At 41.6% G+C, this 27,690-nt stretch overlaps 1 protein-coding gene across 1 annotated transcript; it reads right to left on the minus strand.

The window, feature by feature from the left end:
* Window positions 1–19,715: 19,715 nt before the first annotated feature.
* LOC110530994 (relaxin-3 receptor 1-like) lies at window positions 19,716–22,755 on the minus strand. Its single transcript, XM_021614275.3, has 3 exons — window positions 22,340–22,755; window positions 20,869–21,306; window positions 19,716–20,741 (listed from the first exon to the last, which is right to left on the minus strand). The coding sequence occupies exons 1-3, from the start codon at window positions 22,529–22,531 to the stop codon at window positions 20,151–20,153; spliced, it is 1,221 nt and encodes a 406-aa protein (XP_021469950.2). The 5' UTR covers window positions 22,532–22,755; the 3' UTR covers window positions 19,716–20,150.
* Window positions 22,756–27,690: the final 4,935 nt, after the last annotated feature.

The following is a 27,690-nucleotide window of genomic DNA, read 5'->3' on the forward strand; positions in this document are numbered from 1 at the left end:
TGTATACATATTAACTATAGTAAAGCAGCAATACAACAGGATCTGTACATAGCCTAGTAGAATGACAGTACATACACACATCTCGCCATAGAGAAAGAGGGAGAGTCAAGATTGACAGCCCTCTCTCTCCAGCCTATTGTAGATGTATCTGATCTGTCTCTGGTGACAAAGAGTCATAAATCAGACTTGCTTGAGCTTCAGGACCGTCTCTGAAACTACTATCAGGTTCTAAAAACTTTCCATGGCATAGCACTAACGCCAACTATGAATGTGCAGTTGGATACACTACAGGATATACATTAGCCATTTCTAAACTAACATATTCAGCAGAAATAATCACACATTAATGGTATACACAATATGCACCAGCAGTAGGCCATCCAAAATATACAAAGGAATTAGAAGCAGGATAACAGTAGTACTACAATACAGTTACAAAATGTAGGAAAGGACCTAGTTAAGCATCGCTAAGCACCATAGAACCCCCCCACAGGCATGGCCTTTTCTTTCTTTTTTTACACTAGCCCAATGTAACACTACAATCATTCTCTGAACAGGACCTGTATTTATCAAGCGACTCAGAGTAGAAGTGCAGATCTAGGATCATTTTTTGCCTTTTAGATCATGGATAATAGGATTCTAATGACAGGAGGGACCTGATTCTAGTTGATCTCTCCTACACTGAGAGACTGCATTTACACAGGCATCCCAATTCTTATCTTTTGCCGCTAATTGGCCATTTGACCAATCACCTCACATCTTACCAATATTTGAGTAAAATCTCAGTATTTGGCTGCCTGTGTAAACACAGCCTTCATGAATAGTGGCCTTGGTCTCTATTGTCAAAAGTATTTACAAAGTTAATGCTCAAGCAGGAGTCTTCAGGTTTCAGAGCAAAAAAATGTACTTATATAAAAATAAAAATATAAGCACAATATGCAACAATTTCAAAGATTTTACTTAGTTACAGTTCATATTAAGAAATTGGTAAATTGAAATAAATTAGGCACTAATCTTTGGATTTCACATGACTGAGAATACAGAAATACATCTGTTGGTCACAGATGCCTTAAAAAAGTAAAATGTAGGGGCGTGGATCAGAAAACCAGTCAGTATCTGGTGTGACCACCATTTGCCTCATGCACAGTGACACGTCCCCTTCGCCTAGAGTTGATTGTGGCCTGTGGAATGTTGTCCCACTCCTCTTCAATGGCTGTGCGAAGTTGCTCGATATTGGTGGGAACTGGAACACGCTGTCGTACACATCGATCCAGAGAATCCCAAAAATGCATAATTGGTGACTGGTGAGTATGCAGGCCATAGAAGAACTGGGGCATTTTCAACTTCCAGGAAGTGTACAGATCCTTGAGACATGGAGCCGTGTTTTATCATGCTGAAACATGAGGTCATGGCGGCAGATTAATGGCACGACAATGGGCCTCAGGATCTTGTCACGGCACCTCTGTGCATTCAAGTTGCCATTGATAAAATGCAATTGTATTCGTTGTCCGTAGCTTATGCCTTATGCCATAACATAACCCCATCGCCACCATGGGGCACTCTGGTCAAAATGTTGACATCAGCAAACCGCTGGCCCACACGACGCCATTTGCCCGGTACAGTTGAAACCGGGATTAATCTGTGAAGAGCCCACTTCTCCAGAATGCCAGTGGCCATTGAAGGTGAACATTTGCCTCCTGAAGTCGGTTACGACGCCGAACTGCGGTCAGCTAGAGAGAAGACATGTCAATTCCCACGTTGTATGGATCCGTTCCAAATGTTGTTCCTGGAAGATGTTACTGAGCAGTGGGGACCATTCAATACACGAGCAGAAGAATATCATATTCCAATCCATATGGTAATGAGTTGAGAAGGAAATGCTAAACTAAAGTACTCCACTCCTTCTACACCCTCATTTACATTCATATGAATTTTCTTTCAGTACCATACTCATGAAATAATCTCTCTCTCTCTCTCTCTCTCTCTCTCTCTCTCTCTCTCTCAGGGATCTTGTGTCTGAGTTGCATGGGAACATGTTTGTGATGGAGTGTGGGAAGTGTAACGGGTGCGTCAGTTCAAACCACTTTGTGTGAATGATATCACACATGACGCACTCAACCAGTAGCACAGAAATGTTAATGAAAGTGTACCGAAACACACTTCAGCCTATCTTCATCAAATCAAATCAAGCTTTATTTAAACAGCACATTTCAGACATGGAATGCAACACAATGTGCTTCACGCAAATATTTACTACACAACAGAAGAGGATAAAAAAATGAAAAGTACCTGAAGGAAAAGCAAAGCTAAAAAGGTGTGTTTTTAAGAGCTCTTTTAAATATGTCCACAGTTAATTGAACAAAAATTAATATTTTGTGTGCTCTCTCATGGTAAATTCATTCATAGCCCTCTGTCTTTTAATTTATGCTAATTCTCCCAACACGGTTTGCCAAACTCATCTGTCAATCTGATAAAAAGAAAGAACTTCTGTCTTTCCATATGTTAACAACCTGAGGCAACTCGGGCAACGACGGCTGACTTGAAAGAGGGGCCGCCATTCCAGCAGCATACTAATAAAGTAGTAGGGATGACTTATCTAGCCTTCAGAAACCATCTGTTAATAGGGATGACTTATCTAGCCTTCAGAAACCACCTGTTAATAGGGATGACTTATCTAGCCTTCAGAAACCATCTGTTAATAGGGATGACTTATCTATCCTTCAGAAACCATCTGTTAATAGGGATGACTTATCTAGCCTTCAGAAACCATCTGTTAATAGGGATGACTTATCTAGCCTTCAGAAACCATCTGTTAATAGGGATGACTTATCTATCCTTCAGAAACCATCTGTTAATAGGGATGACTTATCTAGCCTTCAGAAACCACCTGTTAATAGGGATGACTTATCTATCCTTCAGAAACCATCTGTTAATAGGGATGACTTATCTAGCCTTCAGAAACCATCTGTTAATAGGGATGACTTATCTAGCCTTCAGAAACCACCTGTTAATAGGGATGACTTATCTAGCCTTCAGAAACCACCTGTTAATAGGGATGACTTATCTAGCCTTCAGAAACCATCTGTTAATAGGGATGACTTATCTAGCCTTCAGAAACCACCTGTTAATAGGGATGACTTATCTAGCCTTCAGAAACCATCTGTTAATAGGGATGACTTATCTAGCCTTCAGAAACCATCTGTTAATAGGGATGACTTATCTAGCCTTCAGAAACCACCTGTTAATAGGGATGACTTATCTAGCCTTCAGAAACCATCTGTTAATAGGGATGACTTATCTAGCCTTCAGAAACCACCTGTTAATAGGGATGACTTATCTATCCTTCAGAAACCATATGTTAATAGGGATGACTTATCTAGCCTTCAGAAACCATCTGTTAATAGGGATGACTTATCTAGCCTTCAGAAACCATCTGTTAATAGGGATGACTTATCTAGCCTTCAGAAACCATCTGTTAATAGGGATGACTTATCTAGCCTTCAGAAACCATCTGTTAATAGGGATGACTTATCTAACCTTCAGAAACCACCTGTTAATAGGGATGACTTATCTAGCCTTCAGAAACCATCTGTTAATAGGGATGACTTATCTATCCTTCAGAAACCATCTGTTAATAGGGATGACTTATCTATCCTTCAGAAACCATCTGTTAATAGGGATGACTTATCTATCCTTCAGAAACCATCTGTTAATAGGGATGACTTATCTATCCTTCAGAAACCATCTGTTAATAGGGATGACTTATCTATCCTTCAGAAACCATCTGTTAATAGGGATGACTTATCTAGCCTTCAGAAACCATCTGTTAATAGGGATGACTTATCTATCCTTCAGAAACCATCTGTTAATAGGGATGACTTATCTAGCCTTCAGAAACCATCTGTTAATAGGGATGACTTATCTAACCTTCAGAAACCACCTGTTAATAGGGATGACTTATCTAGTGGGCATAACAACATCAGCGGAGCACCATCCAACATTTACAGCAACCATCTCACACACCCTTTAAACTCTCTGAAATGTTTGTTCAGAGATCTGTTTTAATAAGTCACCTGTTAGGTGACTCCACCCATCAGAGTTCGAATATTGAATTCTGTGGCACTGCCTCACTGAATGTCCTTGATCAGTAGCTTGAAGTGAAAGGCATCACAGGTTCTGATGGGTTCAGGCCGTATCTGCGGGGAAAAAAGTGACTGGTGTGGTGGGGCTGAAACCAACTGTAAAATACTGAGAGGTCTGCTCAAGAGGACTCGTGACCTGCAGGTAACACACACACACAGAAATACTATCATGCATATGGGCTGGTTGGTTGCAGGTAATGATTATGGGTAATGACGTTTTGTGTTTCTCTGTCTGTGAAGGCGGGCAGACCTGCCGCTGTCTCTGGCTACCTCTCTGCCGATTTTATGTTTTAAATTGAACCTTTATTTAACCTGGCAAGTCAGTTAAGAACAAATTCTTATTTACAATGACGGCCTACCCTGGCCAAACCCTATCCCGGGTGATACATGGCCAATTGTGCGCTGCCCTATGGTACTCCCAATCATGGCCGGATTGAAGAAAGAGGGTTAAAAGGGAGGGGAGGAAAAGACTGGCAGAACCAAAGAAGAAGGAGGATGAGAATGACCTCCAGGCCTGTAATAAACCCTGGTCCAGTCTCAACACAGAACCAGGATCCACCCAGAGGGGGAGGAGACCAGAGTGAGAGGGCCAGCTCCCCATCCCTCTACCTCTAACAGTGCAGACAGCCCCCTATAGCAAAGATACAACCATTAGTATCTCACTAGTGTCCCGCAACCCCTCAGTTGTTATACATACTGATCCAGAACAGTGGTTGCAGTAGCCGGCTGCCTGGGACCAATGCAAAGACCTCTGTTTAGGTGAGAATGTTTACCTCTGACAGAACATACAGTAGGGATGGACGATTAAGTACCAGGAAGAGACTAGAACCAGCACAACCATGGCTCTCTAGTGGACATTTCTCAGAAATACAGATCTAGGAAAGGGAAAGAAGCACCTTTAATATAATAGGAATCTGACCAGGAAAGACCAGTTCACGAGCCAGAGCAAGGCAACCCAACACCACACATCAACAATACTGAAAACATTTACATGCATGACTGTAAGTCTCTATAGACAAAAGTGTCTACTAAATGACAAATATAATATTATTGAGAGTAATGACACTTCATTTGGGTGACGGTCATAACACTGGGATTTCTAATGCAGCCTCATTTTGCAGACATTCTATAATTTTTCTTTGCCTTGCAAATAGGTAACTCCTTTCTTTGCCAGTAAGTAAATCAAAATGTTCTGTCATCATTGCATATTCTCTGCTCCCTGTCAAGCCCACAGTCCTAGTTTACTTTCTCTTGAACTTCTTATTTATTTTTAAGAATGATGTTTGTTTTAACCTGTACATGTTTTAAATGAACACTAAATCTGACAGTGCCCATGGTTGTTGCAAGTTTCTTTATCTCTGCCAGTTTTTTGGGGGCATAAGTGGTAGTGTCTGTGCTTGGTCCATCATGTTCAAGTGTTCTACAAGCCCAGTACGCTTGTGGTAAATGCATGTTCAGATTTACATTTTAGTGTTTTAGCAGACACTCTTATCCAGAGCCACTTACAGGAGCAATTAGGGTCAAGTGCCTTGCTCAAGGGCACAACGACTGGTTTTTCACCTAGTCATCTAGGAGATTTGAACCAGCGACCTTTCTCAGTTGCAAAAGCAGCAATGACTTTTCACAAAACTGCATTCAGCAAACGACGGAATTGTGAGAGCTAGCTATGTACTGTCCCACAAAATTGCTAAACATAGCAAGCCATTCGCTGAGGGCGAATTCATTGAAGAATGTTTAATTGACTCTGCAGCATTGCATTATTCATCAGGAGGTGCTCTGTAAATGTGTTTCTGAAAATGAGCCATGTTGTGGATACAGTTACTAAAGTGGTAAACGTCATAAGAGCAAAAATCTTTAAAGCACAGGCAGTTTGTCTCACTGCTGGAAGAGACGGAGTTGGGTCATGCAGATCTCCCCCACCACACAGATGGCTGAGTTTGGGGAAGGTGCTTAAAAGTGTGTGAGACCTGAAGTCAGAGATTGCTGAGTTTTTTTAAATGAAAGGAAAATATGTGGATTTCCCTGAACCGCAAGATAAAGAATGGTTGGCTGATTTTGCCTTCACAGTGGACATCATGGCCCTCATGAATGAACTGAATTCCAAACTACAAGGGAAGGGCCTTTTTGCACATCAGATGTACAACCTTGTTAAAGCCTTCAACGGAAATTATTCCTCCTGACCCACCAAGTAGAAGCCAAAAATCTCACCCACCTTCCAACACTACTAGTCTGTTCCCTATCAGATGACCTTCCAACACTACTAGTCTGTTCCCTATCAGATGACCTTCCAACACTACTAGTCTGTTCCCTATCAGATGACCTTCCAACACTACTAGTCTGTTCCCTATCAGATGACCTTCCAACACTACTAGTCTGTTCCCTATCAGATGACCTTCCAACACTACTAGTCTGTTCCCTATCAGATGACCTTCCGACACTACTAGTCTGTTCCCTATCAGATGACCTTCCAACACTACTAGTCTGTTCCCTATCAGATGACCTTCCAACACTACTAGTCTGTTCCCTATCAGATGACCTTCCAACACTACTAGTCTGTTCCCTATCAGATGACCTTCCAACACTACTAGTCTGTTCCCTATCAGATGACCTTCCAACACTACTAGTCTGTTCCCTATCAGATGACCTTCCAACACTACTAGTCTGTTCCCTATCAGATGACCAGCGGGAGAAGTATACATCACTGCTGCTTTGAATGGTGGGTTTTCTCGTCGTTTTGAGGATTTCAAAGTTTTGGAAAATGACATGCTGTTGGTTTCCTCTCCGTTCACCTTCAATGTAGATAGCACTCTCACTGACCTGCAACTTATCGATCTTCAGTCTGATGCAGTGATTGGAGAACGATTCAAAACAATGTCACTGAAGAGGTTCCGTGCATCTCTCAATGATCAAAACTTTCCAAAGATTAGGAGTCCTGCTCAGAAGATGTTTGTACTGTTTGGGTCAACCTATGTATGTGAACAGACATTTTCAGTGATGAAATATTACAAGTCAAGGCACAGATCATCTCTTACTGACTCTCAGCAATCGTGTGCATAGCGATGCCAGTAACTATATCTGACTTCACTGCTCTAGTCAAAGCCCATCAGACTTCACTCCTCACACTGATTGAGTAGTTTAAATGTAATGTTGAGCTCTCTCTCTTTCTTGTGTTTTTGTGCATAACTACCCGTTAACCAGAGTTCTGTCCGTGGTGCTGAATGCACAGTGTACCTTTCCCTCCGTGCATGTTTAATAATGAAATTACCTACCAAAAGGAGAATATGGATGTGGTTTATTTCTGTGCATGTTAAAAAGTAAAATAAGTAGCATATCTGGACATGATTTACAGTAGATATATATGTCAACACAGTCATACACATGATGTATAATCCTGTAATATGATTCTGGCCCATGATGGCAAAAATATATTCTAATGTGGCCCTCCATGGAAAAGAATTGACCAGGCCTGGTCTAGGGGGTAGGGGTTGGGGACTAGATACACCATATTGGGTAGGGAGTCGGGGCTCCCCCAGGGAGCTCCAAAGCAATCATCTATTAAAAATGCTATAATTTCACTGTGTTCACACACACACACACACACCAATTTTCACTGTACTTGTGCACATGATAATAACTTGAAACTTTAAGGGATGAAAGACTAATTATAAGCAGCTCTCTGTCCATCTCTCAAGACAATTGTATAAGCAGGGACATTGATGGGAAGCGTGTGCTCTGACTCCTCAACTCATTTAGTGGGTGGAGGAGAGATGAGATGCCTCTCCACACTTGTGTCCTTTCCAGAGCTCCTCTTGCAGTTCTTGCTGTTGTTTAGATGACTAATGGCATATATCGGTTTCCCAGACTGCTTCCCAGAGATACTCTAACCAGTTTAAAGAGACATCTGTGAAGGAACAGTTTCTGTGTAACTGTAGGAGAGAAAGGGTGAGCAGCTGAAGGCACCCTGATCCAACTATCCTGCTGTGCAGAGACGAGTGCTAGACTCGCTGGCAAACTAAAGCCTGGGCCTCAGTGTGTTGATTATTCTGTTGTGGTTAGTACTCATGCAGGTGTATTCATGCACAGAGAATGGTAGAGATGGAGGACAGGGGAGTGGGAGAGAGGTAGAGAGACTTACATGTTAAATAGATTTCCTCTACAGGTGTACTTAAATTACAATTACGTATTTTTTTCTGTATAATTTCGTAAGGAAGGGAACAAAGGACCTATAATTGAGCTACAGTTGTAGGATCTTTATTTGAGACAGTTTTTCACAGCAGGAAAATAATCATGCCGCAACAGGAAATGTGAATCATGTGGATTATAATTAATGGTATTTTTTTGTAGGGGTTGAGACATTTTCAGTTAGGGCAAATCAAGTCTGACATTTTAAAGTGTAAATTGCTAACTTTAGAAGCCTTCTTAATCCTCAAATACACTACAAGTTTGCATTTCCTGAAAAATAGTGATCAAATGAAGATCCTACACCTGTTTCTTTGTAGTGCATTGCTCCTGCCATATTCTAAGTACTCAACTTGGAAGTGATTGACATCTCACTATAGGTAATTGTAATCTGAATCAGAACAGTTTTTTATTAGACTACTTTGGAAGTTTCTGTCTTTGAGTGATGATAATCAATGATAGTTAGCAGAACTGGTAGCTTGTGAAAGCAGGTCAACCCCACTTACCGTTCACTAGGGTACATTGTAAAGATCACCTGTAAACCATTTTTGTCCTAACTTTCTCAGGCCTCTTCATTCCTATGTGGAACATAAGGCTTCTATGAGAGCTGAGGTGATTAGAGTATGTGCGGTACTCAAGTTAAAGTACCGTTAGTCAAAGGACATTCTACTACAATAACTGCTGCCATGTCTTTTGGCCGTAAGATTTCCGGATACTGTTTTCATTCAAACTCAAATGGATGTACAATTGTCACTGCATGGGCCATTGTTTCTGTTGTTCTTACATGACAATTTATTAATGAGACACAAACATTAATTTCAATGAATTTTGTTTTTGTCCATGCATTGAAATGGTAACATCTCGTCCAAAACAATGTTTAATAACAATGGAATATCAATCACTACTGTCATGAAGTTGGCCTGGGGGGTAAGTTTATGACAGTCATAAATACCTCTTCCCCCCTTTTTCCTCTCTCTACCATACTGAGGTTACATTTGCAAAACCCTTGGTTAACATACAGATTCTGGGAACATCAGAAGGTGGGGGGAAATTAACTATATTCTGGTAATCCGACCAATTGAACATATGCGGTGGTACTTAATGAATATGATGTCAGTTCTTTTGTCATCTGAGACATTCTCAATAATGATAAGATGACATAAACTCTACAGTTTAAACCCAATTTTGTATTCAACTTGTTAGCCAGGGTTCGTGCAGATAACCAAGAATTTACAATTTTCAGATGAGACTGAATTAAGATGACGATTAATATTGACTGCTATTGATGTAAAATATTACTAGGTCTTTAAGAGTTTATTCGGAAGATAACAGCTCTATAAATATTATTTTGTGGTGCCCCGACTCTCTAGTTAATTACATTTACATGATTAGCTCAATCAGGTAATATTAATTATGGAGAAATTATTTTATAGAATAGCATGTCATATCACTTAATCCGGCATAGCCAAAGACACGACACTACTATGATTGAGTGATTGTTTTCTGTGCATCTCCACACCCCTGGTTCACTAAAAAGCTAAGGGATGGGGCTGAAAATAATAGACAGAGCTATGGATGCAAGACACAGACCATCCATAATATCAAATGTATAGTTATAACCATGTTTTGATGCTATACCATGTTTGTTTACATTTATGTTGTTTACAAACATTGGAGTAAAACAAGCTGATATTTGGGGTTCTATTGGGGTAGGAGAGTTGAACTAAGATCATGAGGCATTTATAAATTATATTCTTCAAGAATCAATGGGTCCACCGTGTCAGTCAAACGTTTGGACACATGCCAAGAGTGTGCAAAGCTGTCATCAAGGCAAAGGACGGCTACTTTGAAGAATCTCAAATATAAAATGTATTTTGATTTGTTTAACCTTTTTTGTTTACTACATGATTCCATATGTGTTATTTCATAGTTTTGATGTATTCACTATTATACTACAATGTAGAAAATAGTAAAAATAAAGACAAACCCTTGCAGTAGTAGGAGTCAACTTTTGACTGGTACTGTATATCATTCATTTATTAGTCAAGTAAAATTGATGTAGCGTCCATAGTTGCTATCTTAAAACGATAATAATCACCTGTTTATAATTCATGTGCACGGATCTGTAAGATTACCTCTCTGAGCATGGCATTGTTTTTTAAAATCTTTATACAGTGTCATCAACATAATTGTTTTCCTCTAAAGGAAATGCATTATCTGTCTATGGATGTGTGTCTAATGGGGTTTTCACAACAAAGAGAACAATTAGAAAATCCTGAATAAGCCTTAGCCACCACAGGTCCATATCCTGTCCCCTTTAATACGTCCGCTGGTGCTCATACAAATGTCATTCACATCCGACCCCATTAATGAACGTAAGCCCAGACTCAAATCTGCCAGACTTACAATGGAGAGAACAGTGCAGAGACGTAGAGTGGCTGTCTGTTAGATATCCAAGGTTGCTTTTAGGGAGACATTTTGGGGATTTCAGACACAAATCAATTTACAGTCTGACTGAGATGTGGTGAAAGCACTGACATGTAATCATCACACAAACACTACCAGTCAAATCATGTTTTAATTATCTGCTTTTGAATTGAGCTTTCTCATGCATGAAATACCAGCGAAGGTGTGACTCTCCCACTACCGCTCTGCTTCCATTGTGTGTTATTATGTATGATTCATAGTTGATAAACATTAGTCACAGGTGGCAGCACTACACAATGAGGCCCAAGTCAATACTGGCCCTCCCTGCTAGCGTCACGGTAACCTCAAGATGAGATGTGTTGTGGAATTAGAGTTTAGAGTAGTGTTTACTTGACTGCACATCATCACAATACAAGAGTCCTCTGTGCATGCATCTTCAGAGGACATAATAGATATATCATACGGTTTCCGTTTATCCTTTGTCTTGGAAGTATTGCCCCAAACCTGATTCAACTTATCTTGTTGACTCAGCTTATTTATAAATACCAAGTTATGTCAGGTGTGTTTGTGCTGGGCTGGAACAAAAGTCTGCCCTCTGTAGTTCTTCAGGGCAGTGATAACCAGTGGAGTGCTCTCTGCAGGCATTAGGGAGAAGGAGCTGTCCATGGTGCTGAATGGACAGCTCCGCTCTCCATTACTTGTAAATAACATTCACATTACATAAATATTTATATTGCATAACATTTACATTACATGAATAATTGACTTGTACATTTACATATACTGTACATAATACATTTAGAATTTTCATTGCATTCAAATGGCTTTTGAATGGCCTTTGAATGCCAACCATTTTACACCAACAACAGCCTCTTTAATGACTTTTTGTTAGGCTACTAAACAGTGGGGAGAACAAGTATTTGATACACTGCAGATGTTGCAGGTTTTCCTACTTACAAAGCATGTAGAGGCCTGTAATTTTTATCATAGGTACACTTCAACTGTGAGAGACGGAATCTAAAACAAAAATCCAGAAAATCACATTGTATGATTTTTAAGTAATTAATTTGCAATTTATTGCATGACATAAGTATTTGATACATCAGAAAAGCAGAACTTAATATTTGGTACAGAAACCTTTGTTTGCAATTACAGAGATCATACGTTTCCTGTAGTTCTTGACCAGATTTGCACACACTGCAGCAGGGATTTTGGCCCACTCCTCCATACAGACCTTCTCCAGATCCTTCAGGTTTCGGGGCTGTCGCTGGGCAATACGGACTTTCAGCTCCATCCAAAGATTTTCTATTGGGTTCAGGTCTGGAGACTGGCTAGGCCACTCCAGGACCTTGAGATGCTTCTTACGGAGCCACTCCTTAGTTGCCCTGGCTGTGTGTCTCGGGTTGTTGTCATGCTGGAAGACCCAGCCACGACCCATCTTCAATGCTCTTACTGAGGGAAGGAGGTTGTTGGCCAAGATCTCGCGATACATGGCCCCATCCATCCTCCCCTCAATACGGTGCAGTCATCCTGTCCCCTTTGCAGAAAAGCATCCCCAAAGAATGAGGTTCCCACCTCCATGCTTCACGGTGGGGATGGTGTTCTTGGGGTTGTACTCTTCCTTCTTCTTCCTCCAAACACGGCGAGTGGAGTTTAGACCAAAAAGCTTTATTTTTGTCTCATCAGACCACATGACCTTCTCCCATTCCTCCTCTGGATCATCCAGATGGTCATTGGCAAACTTCAGACGGGCCTGGACATGCGCTGGCTTGAGCAGGGGGACCTTGTGTGCGCTGCAGGATTTTAATCCATGTGTTTTACCAATGGTTTTCTTTGAGACTGTGGTCCCAGCTCTCTTCAGGTCATTGACCAGGTAGTTCTGGGCTGATCCCTCACCTTCCTCATGTTCATTGATGCCCCACGAGGTGAGATCTTGCATGGAGCCCCAGACCGAGGGTGATTGACCGTCATCTTGAACTTCTTCCATTTTCTAATAATTGCGCCAACAGTTGTTGCCTACTCACCAAGCTGCTTGCCTATTGTCCTGTAGCCCGTCCCAGCTTGTGCAGTTCTACAATTTTATTCCTGATGTCCTTACACAGCTCTCTGGTCTTGGCTATTGTGGAGAGGTTGGAGTCTGTTTGATTGAGTGTGAGGACAGGTGTCTTTTATACAGGTAACGAGTTCAAACAGGTGCAGTTAATACAGGTAATGAGTGGAGAACAGGAGGGTTCTTAAAGAAAAACTAACAGGTCTGTGAGAGCCGGAATTCTGAATGGTTGGTAGGTGATCAAATACTTATGTCATGCAATAAACTGCAAATGAATTACTTAAAAATCATACAATGTGATTTTCTGGATTTTTGTTTGAGATTCCGTCTCTCACAGTTAAAGTGTACCTATGATAAAAATTACAGACCTCTACATGCTTTGTAAGTTGGAAAACCTGCAAAATCGGCAGTGTATCAAATACTTGTTCTCCTCACTGTATATGTACATGCAGCCCATGGATGATATTCAGCTAATGTCCTATTATTTTCTCTAAAACATGTTTTCCTTAGGGTCCTGAAACCCTCATTTCCATTGTTAAGTACACTGAACAAACACACAGACACACAGTTTAGGGATAGAGCGTGCTTCACAATCCTGTATATATAAACATATTATATGAACATATTTATATTAACATATTTTACATTGTTAAATACAATGAATAATCAAAAGAAGAGTTGAAGAACAGAGCATGAACACGGAAGTGAACACACACACACACACACACTAGTGGTTAGTCATACAGCTTCACCACCTTGTTATTGGCCTAGGTGCTCAACCTGAGATAAGGTGGGGGAAATAGGATAGCCTGTTACCATCCAACATAATACAGTCTTGTTGTGTCTGAATGCTCAGCAGGTAGCAAAGTGGTAAGTAAGAAAGTAGGGCCACACAGGCAGTAATGATACACACAGGCAGTAATGATACACACAGGTAGTAATGATACACACAGGTAGCAATGATACACACAGGTAGTAATGATACACACAAGCAGTAATGATACACACAGGCAGTAATGATACACACAGTCAGTAATGATACACATAGGCAGTAATGATACACGCAGGCAGTAATGATACACACAGGCAGTAATGATACACACAGGTAGTAATGATACACACAGGCAGTAATGATACACACAGGCAGAAATGATACACACAGGCAGTAATGATACACACAGGCAGAAATGATACATGGATAATAGTAATAATGGAATAGAAAATATGGGTTATGTGACTTGGCAAGCAGATAACCTGTTTAGAATCAAATCACAGCTTTTTCACCACTTTCTTTCGATTGTTACAACTAAAGTCTTGTGAAAGCCTGAACAGTAAATAGAGTATCTGTTTTTGTTCTGGTCCCGAGATAATAATATAATATATTATAATATTACATTGACACTATCTTATATTTTTGACCTAGTCTCTGGCAGCAGGTGTGGACTCTGACAGACACAGGGGTTATGTGGAAATGTAATCTAGCTGGAGCTGGGCTGATGTTATCTGACTGTTAATTAGCCCTAGAGCCATGAGCTTGCCGATACAGAGCCTGGATGTGTGTGGTGTTGGGTATTCAGACCCTGGCCATGTTGTTATTGAAAAATAAAAGGTCATAGAGGAACTATGGAGGCAAACGTCTGTCAAGACCGGGTCTCAATTTCCTACTCTTTGTCATTTCCATGTACAGAGCCTTGACTCGGAGAAAGGGTCCCCAAGGAGTCAGCCATTTTAAGTTCCTCCTCGTCCACACCACGAGGACTTGGCATGGACCAACAACACCACCACTCGTGTCAAGAGGACGCAACAGCTTCTTTTCTTCCTAAGATGGCTGAAGAAATTCAGCATGCCACCCCGGGTCCCCTCCAAATTCTCCCGTTGCACCATCGAGAGCGATCTGACCAGTTGCATCACGGCCTGGTACAGGAATTGCTCCATCCACGACCGCAAAGCCCTCCAGCGACTGGTGAAGACGGCTCAGTACATCACTGGGACCGTGCTCCCATACATCCATGATATCTACTGGAAACGTTGCCTGAGGAAGGCCTGCAGCATCATCAAGGACCCCAAACACCGCAGCCACGAGCTGTTCACCCCGTTACCGTCAGGCAGATGGTATCGGAGCATGAGGTCTGATACCAACAGGCTCAGAGACTGTTTCTATCTACAAAGCATCAGACTTCTTAACACTTGAACTGGACTGACCAGGTGCACTGACTCACCTACCCAGATATATACACACACATACACACACACACACACATTCATGCTACACACACTTCACAACTTATGCTACCAGACTCTTATTATGATTACTAAATACTGCACAATTTAAACACTTGCCCCCCCCAATCCCCAAAACGTGTAAATATTGGACTATAAATTGTGCCTTCCTGTATTATGGTTACGCTAAAATGTTTATTTTCTACTGATCCATTTACTTTGTGTTCCTATTCTTATCTTTTATTATTTCTTATTGCTGTTGCATTGTCCAGAAGGAACCTGCAAGTAAGAATTTCATTGGATGGTGTATAGATTATGTATGATGTATGCATGGTGTATGGATTGTGTATGGTGTATAGATAGATGGTGTATGGTGTATAGATTGTGTATGGTGTATAGATAGATGGTGCATGGTGTATAGATTGTGTATAGTGTATAGATAGATGGTGTATAGATAGATGGTGCATGGTGTATAGATTGTGTATGGTGTATAGATAGATGGTGTATGGTGTATAGATTGTCTATGGTGTATAGATAAATGGTGTATGGTGTATAGATTGTGTATGGTGTATAGATTGTGTATGGTGTATAGATAGATGGTGCATGGTGTATAGATTGTGTATGGTGTATAGATAAATGGTGCATGGTGTATAGATTGTGTATGGTGTATAGATTGTGTATGGTGTATAGATAGATGGTGTATGGTGTATAGATTGTGTATGGTGTATAGATAGATGGTGTATAGATAGATGGTGCATGGTGTATAGATTGTGTATAGTGTATAGATAGATGGTGTATAGATAGATGGTGCATGGTGTATAGATTGTGTATGGTGTATAGATAGATGGTGTATGGTGTATAGATTGTCTATGGTGTATAGATAAATGGTGTATGGTGTATAGATTGTGTATGGTGTATAGATAGATGGTGCATGGTGTATAGATTGTGTATGGTGTATAGATAAATGGTGCATGGTGTATAGATTGTGTATGGTGTATAGATTGTGTATGGTGTATAGATAGATGGTGTATGGTGTATAGATTGTGTATGGTGTATAGATAGATGGTGTATGGTGTATAGATTGTGTATGGTGTATAGATTGTGTATGGTGTATAGATAGATGGTGTATAGAAAGACTATTCTAGCATGTGAAAATCAGTTTGCCACTCTTTATTTACATTCACAGTCCTTAACATACATCAAACCATTGTATGTACAGCAAAACAGATGACCAACATCAACTGATGCCCCTTCATTAAGATGTCAATGGGTTATTTTGCAAGCCTGATGGCAATTTAGTAGGTGAATAGTTGTTTAACTGTATAGTTTACTTTATACTTTAAAAATAGTTTTCAAATAATTGTTTCACATTCATAGTTACTGGAGGTATTTTAGCATTTTTGGCTAAGATGACCTGACAACCCACAACAATCTCATCAATATGTTTGTGATTTGCTGCTATTCCTGGAGCAGAAAAATAACCAAATAAGGTTCATTTTAAAAGATAAAAATGTACATTGAAAATGATGTGATGAGAATTGATTGAATCAAACAAGCACAATGAGGATGTATTGATGATGAACCATCTGTGGTTATATGATTATTTATAGTGTTTTTCTAAAACTGAAAGCGCTTTACATTGCATGGGGGTAACTCACTCATCACATACCTTTTCATCTCTGCCCCCTTCCCCTGACCCACTTCAAAATATCACAGACTATGCCAGCTCAGTTACCGCAGATGACAAACTTTGATCCTGAATATACAGTGGGGTCTGAAATGATTGACACCCTTGATAAATACGAGCAAAAATTACTGTATAAAATATGTCTTTTTTTTGTTGAAATTATTTGTTAAACTAAATATTTTTCTCTGAGCTATTGTATTAGTATAAAATAATATAATGCATTCTTTTCTCAAAAAGGTAGGGGTCAAAATTATTGGCACCCTTGTTTTCAATACCTGACATTGGGAGAATAATGGCACTGAGACTTTTTCTAAAATGTTTTAGAATACATTGGGAGGGATCTTAGACTATTCCTCCACACAGAATCCTTCCAAATCCTTGATATCCTTAATCTGCACTTATGGACTTCCCTTTGAAATTCAAACCCCAGGTTTTCAATGGGTTTCAAGTCCGGAGACGGAGATACCCGTTGAATTAACCATTTGATTGTGGGTTTTCGTGTGTGCTTGGGGTTATTGTCTTGCTGGAAGATACACTTGCAGCCAAGTTTCAACCTCCTGGCAGAGGCAATCAGGTTTTTGGCTAAAATGTCCTGGTACTGGGTAAAGTTCATGATGCCGTTGACCTTAACACAGGCCCCAGGACCAGTGGAAGCAAAATAGCCCCATAACATCAAAGATCCACCACCATATTTTACAGTAGGTATGTGGTTCCTTTCTGCGTTCTCATTTCGATGACAAACCCGCCACTGGTGTGCGTGGGCAAAGAGTTTTATTTTCATGACATGTGACCAAAGCACTGGTTCCAATCCAAGTGCCAAGCCCTTTAGCAGACTCATCTTGGAATCAGTGCTTTGGTCAGAGGACATGAAAAGCTCTTTGGCCACACGCAGAAAATAACCCCATACAATGGCTTGTATTCACCTCCTTTGGCATTTTTCCTATTTTGTTGCCTTACAACCTGGAATTAAAATGCATTTTTGGGAGGTTTGTATCATTTGATTTACACAACATGCCTACCACTTTGAAGATGCAAAATGTTTTTTCTTGTGAAACAAACAAGAGATTAGACAAAAAAAACTGAACTTGAGCGTGCATAACTATTCACCCCCCCAAAGTCAATACTTTGTAGAGTCACCTTTTGCAGCAATTACAGCTACAAGTCTCTTAGGGTATGTCTCTATAAGCTTGGCAGGTCTAGCCACTGGGATTTTTGCCCATTCTTCAAGGCAAAACTGCTCCAGCTCCTTCAAGTTGGATGGGTTCCACTGATGTACAGCAATCTTTAAGTCATACCACAGATTCTCAATTTGATTGAGGTCTGGGCTTTGACTAGGCCATTCCAAGACATTTACAGGTTTCCCCTTAAACCACTCAAGTGTTGCTTTAGCAGCATGCTTAGGGTCATGGTCCTGCTGGAAGGTGAACCTCCGTCCCAGTCTCAAATCTCTGGAAGACAAACAGGTTTCCTTCAAGAATTTCCCTGTATTTAGCGCCATCCATCATTCCTTCAATTCTGACCAGTTTCCCAGTCCCTGCCGATGAAAAACATCCCCCACAGCATGGGGATGTTGTTCTCGGGGGGATGAGAGGTGTTGGGTTTGTGCCAGACATAGCGTTTTCCTTGATGGCCAAAAAGCTCAATTTTAGTCTCATCTGACCAGAGTACCTTCTTCCAGGTTTTTTATGTTTGGGGAGTCTCCCACATGCCTTTTGGTGAACACCAAACATGTTTGCTTATTTTTTCTTGCCACTCTTTCGTAAAACTCAGCTCTGTGGAGTGTACAGCTTAAAGTGGTCCTATGGAGATACACCAATCTCTGCTGTGGAGCTTTGCAGCTCCTTCAGGGTTTGGGGAGTCTCCCACATGCCTTTTGGTGAACACCAAACATGTTTGCTTATTTTTTCTGCCCACACTTTCGTAAAGCTCAGCTCTTTGGAGTGTACAGTTTAAAGTAGTCTTATGGAGATACTCCAATCTCCTCTGTGGAGCTTTGCAGCTCCTTCAGGGTTATCTTTGGTCTCTTTGTTGCCTCTCTGATTACTGCCCTCCTTGCCTGGTAAGTGAGTTTTGGTTACTGGCCCTCTCTTGGCAGGTTTGTTGTGGTGCCATATTCTTTTCATTTTTTAATAATGGATTTAATGGTGCTCCATGGGATGTTCAAAGTTTCTGATATTTCTTTATAACCTAACCCCGGTCTGTACTTTTCCACAACTTTGTCCCTGAGCTGTTTGGAGAGTTCCCTGGTCTTCATAGAGCTGGCTGCTTGGTGGTGCCCCTTGCTTAGTGGTGTTGCAGACTCTGGGGCCTTTCAGAACAGATATACTGAGAGCATGTGACAGATCATGTGACACTTAGATTTCACACAAGTGGACTTTATTTAACTAATTATGTGACTTCTGAAGGTAATTGGTTGCACCAGATCTTATTTGGGGGTTCATAGCAAAGAGGGTGAATACATATGCACGCACCACTTTTCCCTTTTTGATTTTTTTAATTAGTCCAATAGTCCAATTTGGACTATTTTGTGCATATCCATTACATGAACTCTAAATAAAAATACATTTAAATTACAGGTTGTAATGCAACAAAATAGGATAAACGCCAAGGGGGTGAATACTTTTGCAAGGCACTGTAAATACTGTAAAATATACTGGTGGATCTTTGATGTTATGGGGTTATTTTGCTTCCACTGGTTATCACTGTATGTCTAATAAATCACTGTATGTGTTCATTTAATGAAAATAACTCCAAAATAAATATTTTTTAGATTCATTTACCTGAGCCTTCTTTGGCCCTTAAAATGCTCAGTCTGATCATGTGGGCGTTAGGAAACAAATGTGAAAATATTGACATACACAGCCCTGATTAGCTGATAGGATGTTCTTGAGCCCACCCCCTTGCCCAGATGAACAGTTATTGGTCTATTATAGTCAGATCTTATTGTGAAGTCATGATGTGGGGCCCAAAGTCCCATCCCACCTGAACAGGATGACATTTCAGGATTATTTTCAAACAGCTCTTACACAAAAAACAAGGAAATCACATTTTAACTGCACTGCCCATTTAGTAGTCTCACACTGATATCTCCACTCCATTCCAACAATACCTCACTAATGTGTGTGTCCAATGAATCAAGAAAATGCATATGTCAGTATATTAATTGATTGGGGTTTCTTAAACTATCGGTCAGGACCCAAAGTGGGCCCTGGGCATGTGGGTCGCTAGTTAAGAGAATATATCTATATTCACACACTGTTTCTTCTTAATTTGAGTCGCCGGAGGACGGTATATTTCTCATTTGGGTCTCGAGCTGAAAACATTTCATCAATTACTCATGTAGGCTACTTTCCAACTTGACTGTTCCTGACCTGTACAGCAGCCTCCACTATGAGAAACTTGTAAATGAAATGCATCCTTAACATCCTTATGGCCCTCCAGTCAGTCACACGTTGACATCCCTGTGTGTAACCACCATGCTAGGCGGTGCCTCCTCCACTCTCTTCCCCCTCAGAGCCAGGGTGAGAAAGTTCCTGATGGACAGCGAGACTCGGAGCAGCAGCTCCTTGAGTCCGGCCCTGTACTCCTGTCGCATCAGGCAGTACAGCACGGGGTTCAGGCAGCTGTTGGTGTGAGCCAAGCAAACAGTCAGAGGGAAAGCATAGGCCTGGGCATTGTAGAAGGCCTTACTAAAGGGCACCAGGTCAAATTTTATCAGCACTCCCCACAGTGTCAGAGCCTGGTTGGGCAGCCAGCAGAGGAAGAAGGAGAGCACCAAGATGGTCACCGAGCGGGTCACTTTGGAGCGACGCCGTTGATGGGACCTCTCTGAACTCTCCATGACCCCAACGCTGCCAACTACGCCACTGACTCGCCGGCTCAGGAGGAGGTAACACACGCTGATCACTACCAAGGGAACCACAAATCCCAGCAGTACCTTCTGTGTCTGGTAGAGGCCCAGTAGAACCTGAGAGTCCCAGTGACCCGAGGCAGATCCAGAAAACCGGACGAGACACAGCTCATCATCCGCAGACACCTAGAAACATCAAAAACACCACAATGGAATTAAGTGTTTGACATCAATTGATGCGTTTTGTTTCGATGTACACACAAACAGCCTTACATGCATTTTTAAATTGGCAAATAAAATCAGTCAAACAAACCTGGACTGTGGTGGAGTAGATGGCGTGGGGCATCGTGACCGCCAGTGACACCACCCAGATGGCAAAACTGGCCCACTTGGCACGAGCCGCAGCCATTTTGGGGCTGCTTATCCTCAGTGAGGCGAGGGAGCAGTAGCGAGCCACGCTCATGGCCGTCAAGAAGAAGACGCTAGCGTACATGTTCATGGTGGTCACAGAGCTGACAATCTTACACATGACCCTGCCGAAGGGCCAGCGGAAGTCCAGGGCAGTGTCCACAGCCCAGAAGGGCAGGGTGAGGACGAACTGGAGGTCTGTTACGGCCAGGCTCCTCACAAAGAAGTCAATAGACGAGTGGTGCAACTGGTGCCGGGAGTGGAGAAGGAACAGCGCCAGGAGGTTTCCCACCAGCCCCAGAGCACACACCACCAGGTAGACCAGAGCAATGACCACTCGCATCTGGAAGAAGGAAACACAGTCAAGAGTCAAATCCTGATACATAATGGTTTGGTACGGTCATGAATTAATAATAATCAAAAAGAAAAATAATAAAGTTAATCTTAAATTGATTTATCCTAACCCACAACAACAAAAATATATTTTATATCAAGATAATCTACCTTTAGGACTTTAAAGCTGAGATCTTTAAACTTAAAATATGTAACTTTTTGGGTGACCCCGCCAAATTAAAATAGATATGTGAGTTATAGTCTGTCATTCTCATTGAAAGTGAGTTCAGTCTGTCATTCTCATTGAAAGTGAGTTCAGTCTGTCATTCTCATTGAAAGTGAGTTCAGTCTGTCATTCTCATTGAAAGTGAGTTCAATCTGTCATTCTCATTGAAAGAAAGCAAGTCTAAGAAGCGGTAGATCTGTTGTAGGTGTGCTATTTATATGCTTCCAGTTCTTAAATTTCGTTTTTGCATCTTTTATTTCCAGTTTTGTACACCAGCTTCAATCTAAATACAATATTTGTGGTTATGAAAAATATATTTCAGAGGTTTAGCTGGTACAACGATTCTCTACACTATACTTGCTTGATTTGTCACAAACAAAACTTAAGCGAACTATTCGAATTTTAGCAACCAGGAAATTGAGCAATTTATGCAGAGTGCATCATTAATGGGGAAACTGACATGTCCATTCGCGATATTACAACAACAAATAAGTCACTGAAAACAACTAACATGCTGAGCTACACTCCTCAGTTCGGTGGGGCGGCCAGTGGCACCATTTCCCCATGCCAATTAGGTAAAATAATGTGTCTTGGTCAGACTTCTTGCAAAAGATTAGTTAGTGCTAGTCTGGAACAAAAGCCTGCACAACCAGTAGTAGCTCTCTAGGTCCAGAGTTGCAGATCCCTGAGCATCACTCCTCTATGGGCTAGCAGGGCTACTATGAAGTAGGATGAAGTTACACCTGATCTAAACTTAGTTTTGCGTTTGTCACTCTAATGGTTAGGACTTTTGGAGGTATTCAGAACACACACCCACCGTCATGTTCGCGCTGTCCCCATACAGCTCCGGAGCAGAGTCTCTGGAGAGGAGATGGAGCCAGCAGTCCAGCGAGAGGTTGTGGAGCGATTCTCCGGACAGGTTAGCCTGCTCTGGGCTCTCCACGTCCTCCTGACCCCCTACACGCCCACTCAGACCCAGGTGGAGCAAACTGCTGTTACTCTGATGCATGGTTCTTCTCTATCATTCAGCAGAACACGCCGCATGAAAACAGGGTCTCACATCACCCAAAGTGTGAAGTAATGGTACAAAGATTTCGAGTTAAGAGTAAACTCAACATATCCAAATTCCAACCGCACCGTTTTTGTAAGAAGACACAGTTTGTGTTTTAGGAAACAGTCATTGTTAGTAAATATTCACCGTTTTTTCGTTTCATTTGAATGTGCTTGTTCAAGTCCGACTTGTTTCTGAAAGAGTTGCATCACTCGTCTAGTCTGCGCTTTTTATACGGATTGAGATGCCATGCGCGAGTAAAGTCTCCGAGAATTCGCGCTGTGCGGTTGCTATCACTCCTTCACGTGCATAAAATGGGGGAAGAGTAGGGGTGAGAATGTGGAGGGCTGCAACCTGCTCTCAAAGCATTTCGTATTATTCTGTACATAAGGCCGAGGCACTACAAGTAGTATAATATGTTATGTTTCGTATGGTATGTATTCATTTGTGGATATCCATCACCCATTTAGTATGCTATGTTCCGAATTACATTTAGTATTAAATGTTGCCTATTTGCTAAACATACAATATGTTACGAATTGTGTCCAGCGATACTGGTCCAAAATAGAGGTTAACAATACAGTCGTGGCCAAAAGATTTGAGAATGACACAAATATTAATTTTCACAACGTTTGCTGCTTCAGTGTCTTTAGATATTTTTTGTCAGATGTTACTATGGAATCCTGAAGTATAATTACAAGCATTTCATAAGTGTCAAAGGCTTTTATTGACAATTACATGAAGTTGATGCAAATAGTCAATATTTGCAGTGTTGACCCTTCTTTTTCAAGACCTCTGCAATCTGCCCTGGCATGCTGTCAATTAACTTCTGGGCCACATCCTGACTGATGGCAGCCCATTCTTGCATAATCGATGCTTGGAGTTTGTCAGAATATGTGGGGTTTTGTTTTTACACCCGCCTCTTGAGGATTGACCACACGTTCTCAATGGGATTAAGGTCTGGGGAGTTTCCTGGCCATGGACCCAAAATATCTATAATATCTATAAATATCCCAAAATATGTTGTTCCCCACTTGGTTATCACTTTTGCCTTATGGCAAGGTGCTCCATCATGCTGGAAAAGGCATTGTTCGTCACCAAACTGTTCCTGGATGGGGGAGAGGTTGCTCTCGGAGGATGTGTTGGTACCATTCTTTATTCATTGCTGTGTTCTTAAGCAAAATTGTGAGTGAGCCCACTCCCTTGGCTGAGAAGCAACCCCACACATGAATGGTCTCAGGATGCTTTAATGTTGGCATGACACAGGACTGATGGTAGCGCTCACCTTGTCTTCTCCGAACAAGCTTTTTTCCGGATGCCCCAAACAATCGGAAAGGGGATTCATCAGAGAAAATGACTTTACCCCAGTCCGCAGCAGTCCAAACCCTGTACCTTTTGTAGAATATCAGTCTGTCCCTGATGTTTTTCCTGGAGAGAAGTGGCTTCTTTGCTGCCCTTCTTGAGACCAGGCCATCCTCCAAAAGTATTTGCCTCACTGTGTGTGCAGATGCACTCACACCTGCCTGCTGCCATTCCTGAGCAAGCTCTGTTCTGGTGGGCCCCGATCCTGCAGCTGAATCAACTTTTGGAGACGGTCCTGGCGCTTTCTGGACTTTCTTGGGTGCCCTGAAGCCTTCTTCACAACAATTGAACCGCTCTCCTTGAAGTTCTTGATGACCCTCCTGTTGAAGCTTCCAGTCTGTTATTCAAACTCAATCAGCATGACAAAGTGATCTCCAGCCTTGTCCTCGTCAACACTCACACCTGTGTTAACGAGAGAATCACTGACATGATGTCAGCTGGTCCTTTTGTGGCAGGGCTGAAATGCAGTGGAAATGTTTTTTAGGGATTCAGTTCATTTGCATGGCAAATAGGGACTTTGCAATCAATTGCAATTCATCTGATCACTCTTCATAACATTCTGGAGTATATGCAAATTGCCATCATACATACTGAGGCAGCAGACTTTGTAAAAATGTATATTTGTGTTATTCTCAAAACCTTTGGCCACGACTGTACATACTGCTCAATGATGTATGGCAGATGTGGTGTGTGGGATGTGATTGTTCTGTTGTACTTGGGGACTTTGGTGGGGTAGTACCTCTGCTCCTCAACTCTGTGTTTGAGGGGCAATCATCATCACACCATCCCAGACTCATTGTGACCAGTGTTCTTTTATCTTGGAGTGTGTTCCGGACATAGATTTTTCTGAGTGCTACTGATTCTTAATAACGTAGTAGGCCTATGGGGCGCTAAAAGTCCTCATGAATATTCACTATTTGTCATATACAGATGAGGTCATTTAAAGTGTTACCAAAACAAACATCTATTGCAGCTCTGTGTTCACTGCTGGATTAAACCTAGAGAAAAACATCAATCAGAAGATTATAGTATCCCTGCAGCAGCAGAGAGAGAGGCAAAGACCCTCGTTACCACCTAGTGGCTAGGGATCCACTGGGCACAGATGTCTAGTCAACATCTATTCCACATTGGTTCAATGTAATTTAATTGAAATGATGTGGAAACAATGTTGATTCATCCAATGTGAACCCGGGGGGGGGGTCTCTGAACAGCCTCGAACATTCAAGTCTTTATTCAAAAATATACATTGACTACATGGAAAACAATCATTTCCCTATTCTGCCTAGTACAGACTGAAGCAGTGCAACGGAAAGCTTTTAAAATGATCATTTGTATTGAGCTCAGACACATCAATGAAACTTAAATAACAAGTTATATCAAAGTACAGTAAGTGAAGTATGTCCAAAAAAAGGAAGTAGGTAAATGAATATCTGCAGCCATTGTTCAGTAGCCACATTATTCAGTAAATCTCTATATTACGGATCTCTATAATACATAACACCATATATTGGGGTTCAGCAACCTGGCCTCAGGGCAATTCATATTATTTGGGACGTTTCTTTTTTCCCTCCATTTAAAAAATCAAATAACATTGTATTGGTCACATACACATGGTTAGCAGATGTTAATACAAGTGTAGCGAAATGCGTGTGCTTCTAGTTCTGACAGTGCAGTAATATCTAACAAGTAATCTAACAATTCCCCAACAACTACCTAATACACACAAATCTAAGGGGGTGAATGAGAATATGTACATATAAGCATATGGATGAGCGATGGCCAAGCGGCACAGGCAAGGTGCAATAGATGGTATAAAATACAGTATATACATGTGATATGAGTAATGTAAGATATGTAAACATTATTAAAGTGGCATTATTTAAAGTGGCATTATTTAAAGTGGCATTGATTAAAGTGACTAGTGATCCATTTATTAAAGTGTCCAGTGATTGTGTCTCAATGTAGGCAGCATCACTGAGTTAGTGATTTCTGTTTAGCAGCCTGATGGCCTTGAGATATAAACTGTTTTTCAATCTCTCGGTCCCAGCTTTAATGCAGCTGTACTGACCTCGCCTTCTGGATGATAGCGGGATGAACAGGCAGTGGCTCGGGTGGTTTGTTGTCCTTGATTATCTTTTTGGCCTTCCTGTGACATCGGGTACTGTAGGTGTCATGGAGGGCAGGTAGTTTAACCCCGGTAATGCGTTGTGCAGACCGCACCACCCTCTGGAGAGCCTTACGGTTATGGGCGGAGCAGTTGCCGTACCAGGCTGTGATACAGTCCGACAGGATGCTCTCGATTGTGCATCTGTAAAAGTTAGTCAGGGTTTTGGCGGACAAGCCAAATTTCTTCAGCCTCCTGAGGTTGAAGAGGCGCTGTTGCACCTTCTTCACCACACTGTCTGTGTGGGTGGACCAATTCAGTTTGTCTGTGATGTGTACGCCCAGGAACGTAAAACTTTCCACTTTCTCCAATGCTGTCCCTTCGCTGTGGATAGGGGGGTGCTCCCTCTGCTATTTCCTGAAGTCCACGATCATCTCCTTTGTTTTGTTGATGTTGAGTGAGAGGTTGTTTTCCTGACACCACACTCCAAGTGCCCTCACCTCCTCCCTGTAGGCTGTCTCATCGTTGTTGGTGATCAAGCCCACTACTATTGTGTCGTCTGCAAACTTGATGATTGAGTTGGAGGCGTTCATGGCCACGCAGTCGTGGGTGAACAGGGAGTACAGGAAAGGGCTGAGCACACACCCTTATGGGGCCCCAGGGTTGAGGATCAGCGAAGTGGAGATGTTGTTTCCTACCTTCACCACCTGGGGGCGGCCTGTCAGAAAGTCCAGCACCCAGTTGCACGGGACGGGGTTGAGACCCAGGGCCTCCAGCTTGATGATGAGCTTGGAGGGTACCATGGTGTTGAATGCTGAGCTGTAGTCAATGAACAGCATTCTTACATACATTTGAAGTCGGAAGTTTACATACACCTTGGCCAAATACATTTAAACTCAGTTTTTCACTATTCCTGACATTTAATCCTAGTAAAAAATTCCACGTTTTAGGTCAGTTAGGATCACCACTTTATTTTATGAATGTGAAATGTCAGAATAATAGGAGAGAGAGTGATTTTATTTCAGCTTTTATTTCTTTCATCACGTTCCCAGTGGGTCAGAAGTTTACATACACTCAATTAGTATTTGGTGGCATTGCCTATAAATTGTTTAACTTGGGTCAAACGTTTCAGGTAGCCTTCCACAAGCATCCCATATGTATGGGCTATGCTTGGGGTCATTGTCCGTTTGGAAGACCCATTTGTGACCAAGCTTTAGCTTCCTGACTGATGTCTTGAGATGTTGCTTCAATATATCCACATAATTTTCCTGACATCTATTTTGTGAAGTGTATCAGTCCCTCCTGCAGCAAAGCACCCCCACAACATGATGCTGCCATTTTATGGCGGTTTTGTTGCAGTGGCTTTTTCCTTGTTGAGCAGCCATTCAGGTTATGTCGATATAGGACTCGTTTTACTGTAGGTATCGATACTTTTGTACCTGTTTCCTTCAGCATCTTCACAAGGTCCTTTGCTGTTGTTCTGGGATTGATTTGCACTTTTCGCACCAAAGAACGAGTCTCCTTCCTGAGCGATATGCGGCTGCGTGGTCCCATGGTGTTTGTACTTCCATACTACCTCCTCTCTCACTGTTTAATACATCATCTCACTATTTAATACCTCCTCTCTCACTGTTTAATACCTCCTCTCTCA

Source organism: Oncorhynchus mykiss, chromosome 8 (assembly GCF_057628025.1).
Source record: "Oncorhynchus mykiss isolate SJ-2025 chromosome 8, ASM5762802v1, whole genome shotgun sequence".
Lineage (NCBI taxonomy): Eukaryota > Metazoa > Chordata > Actinopteri > Salmoniformes > Salmonidae > Oncorhynchus > Oncorhynchus mykiss.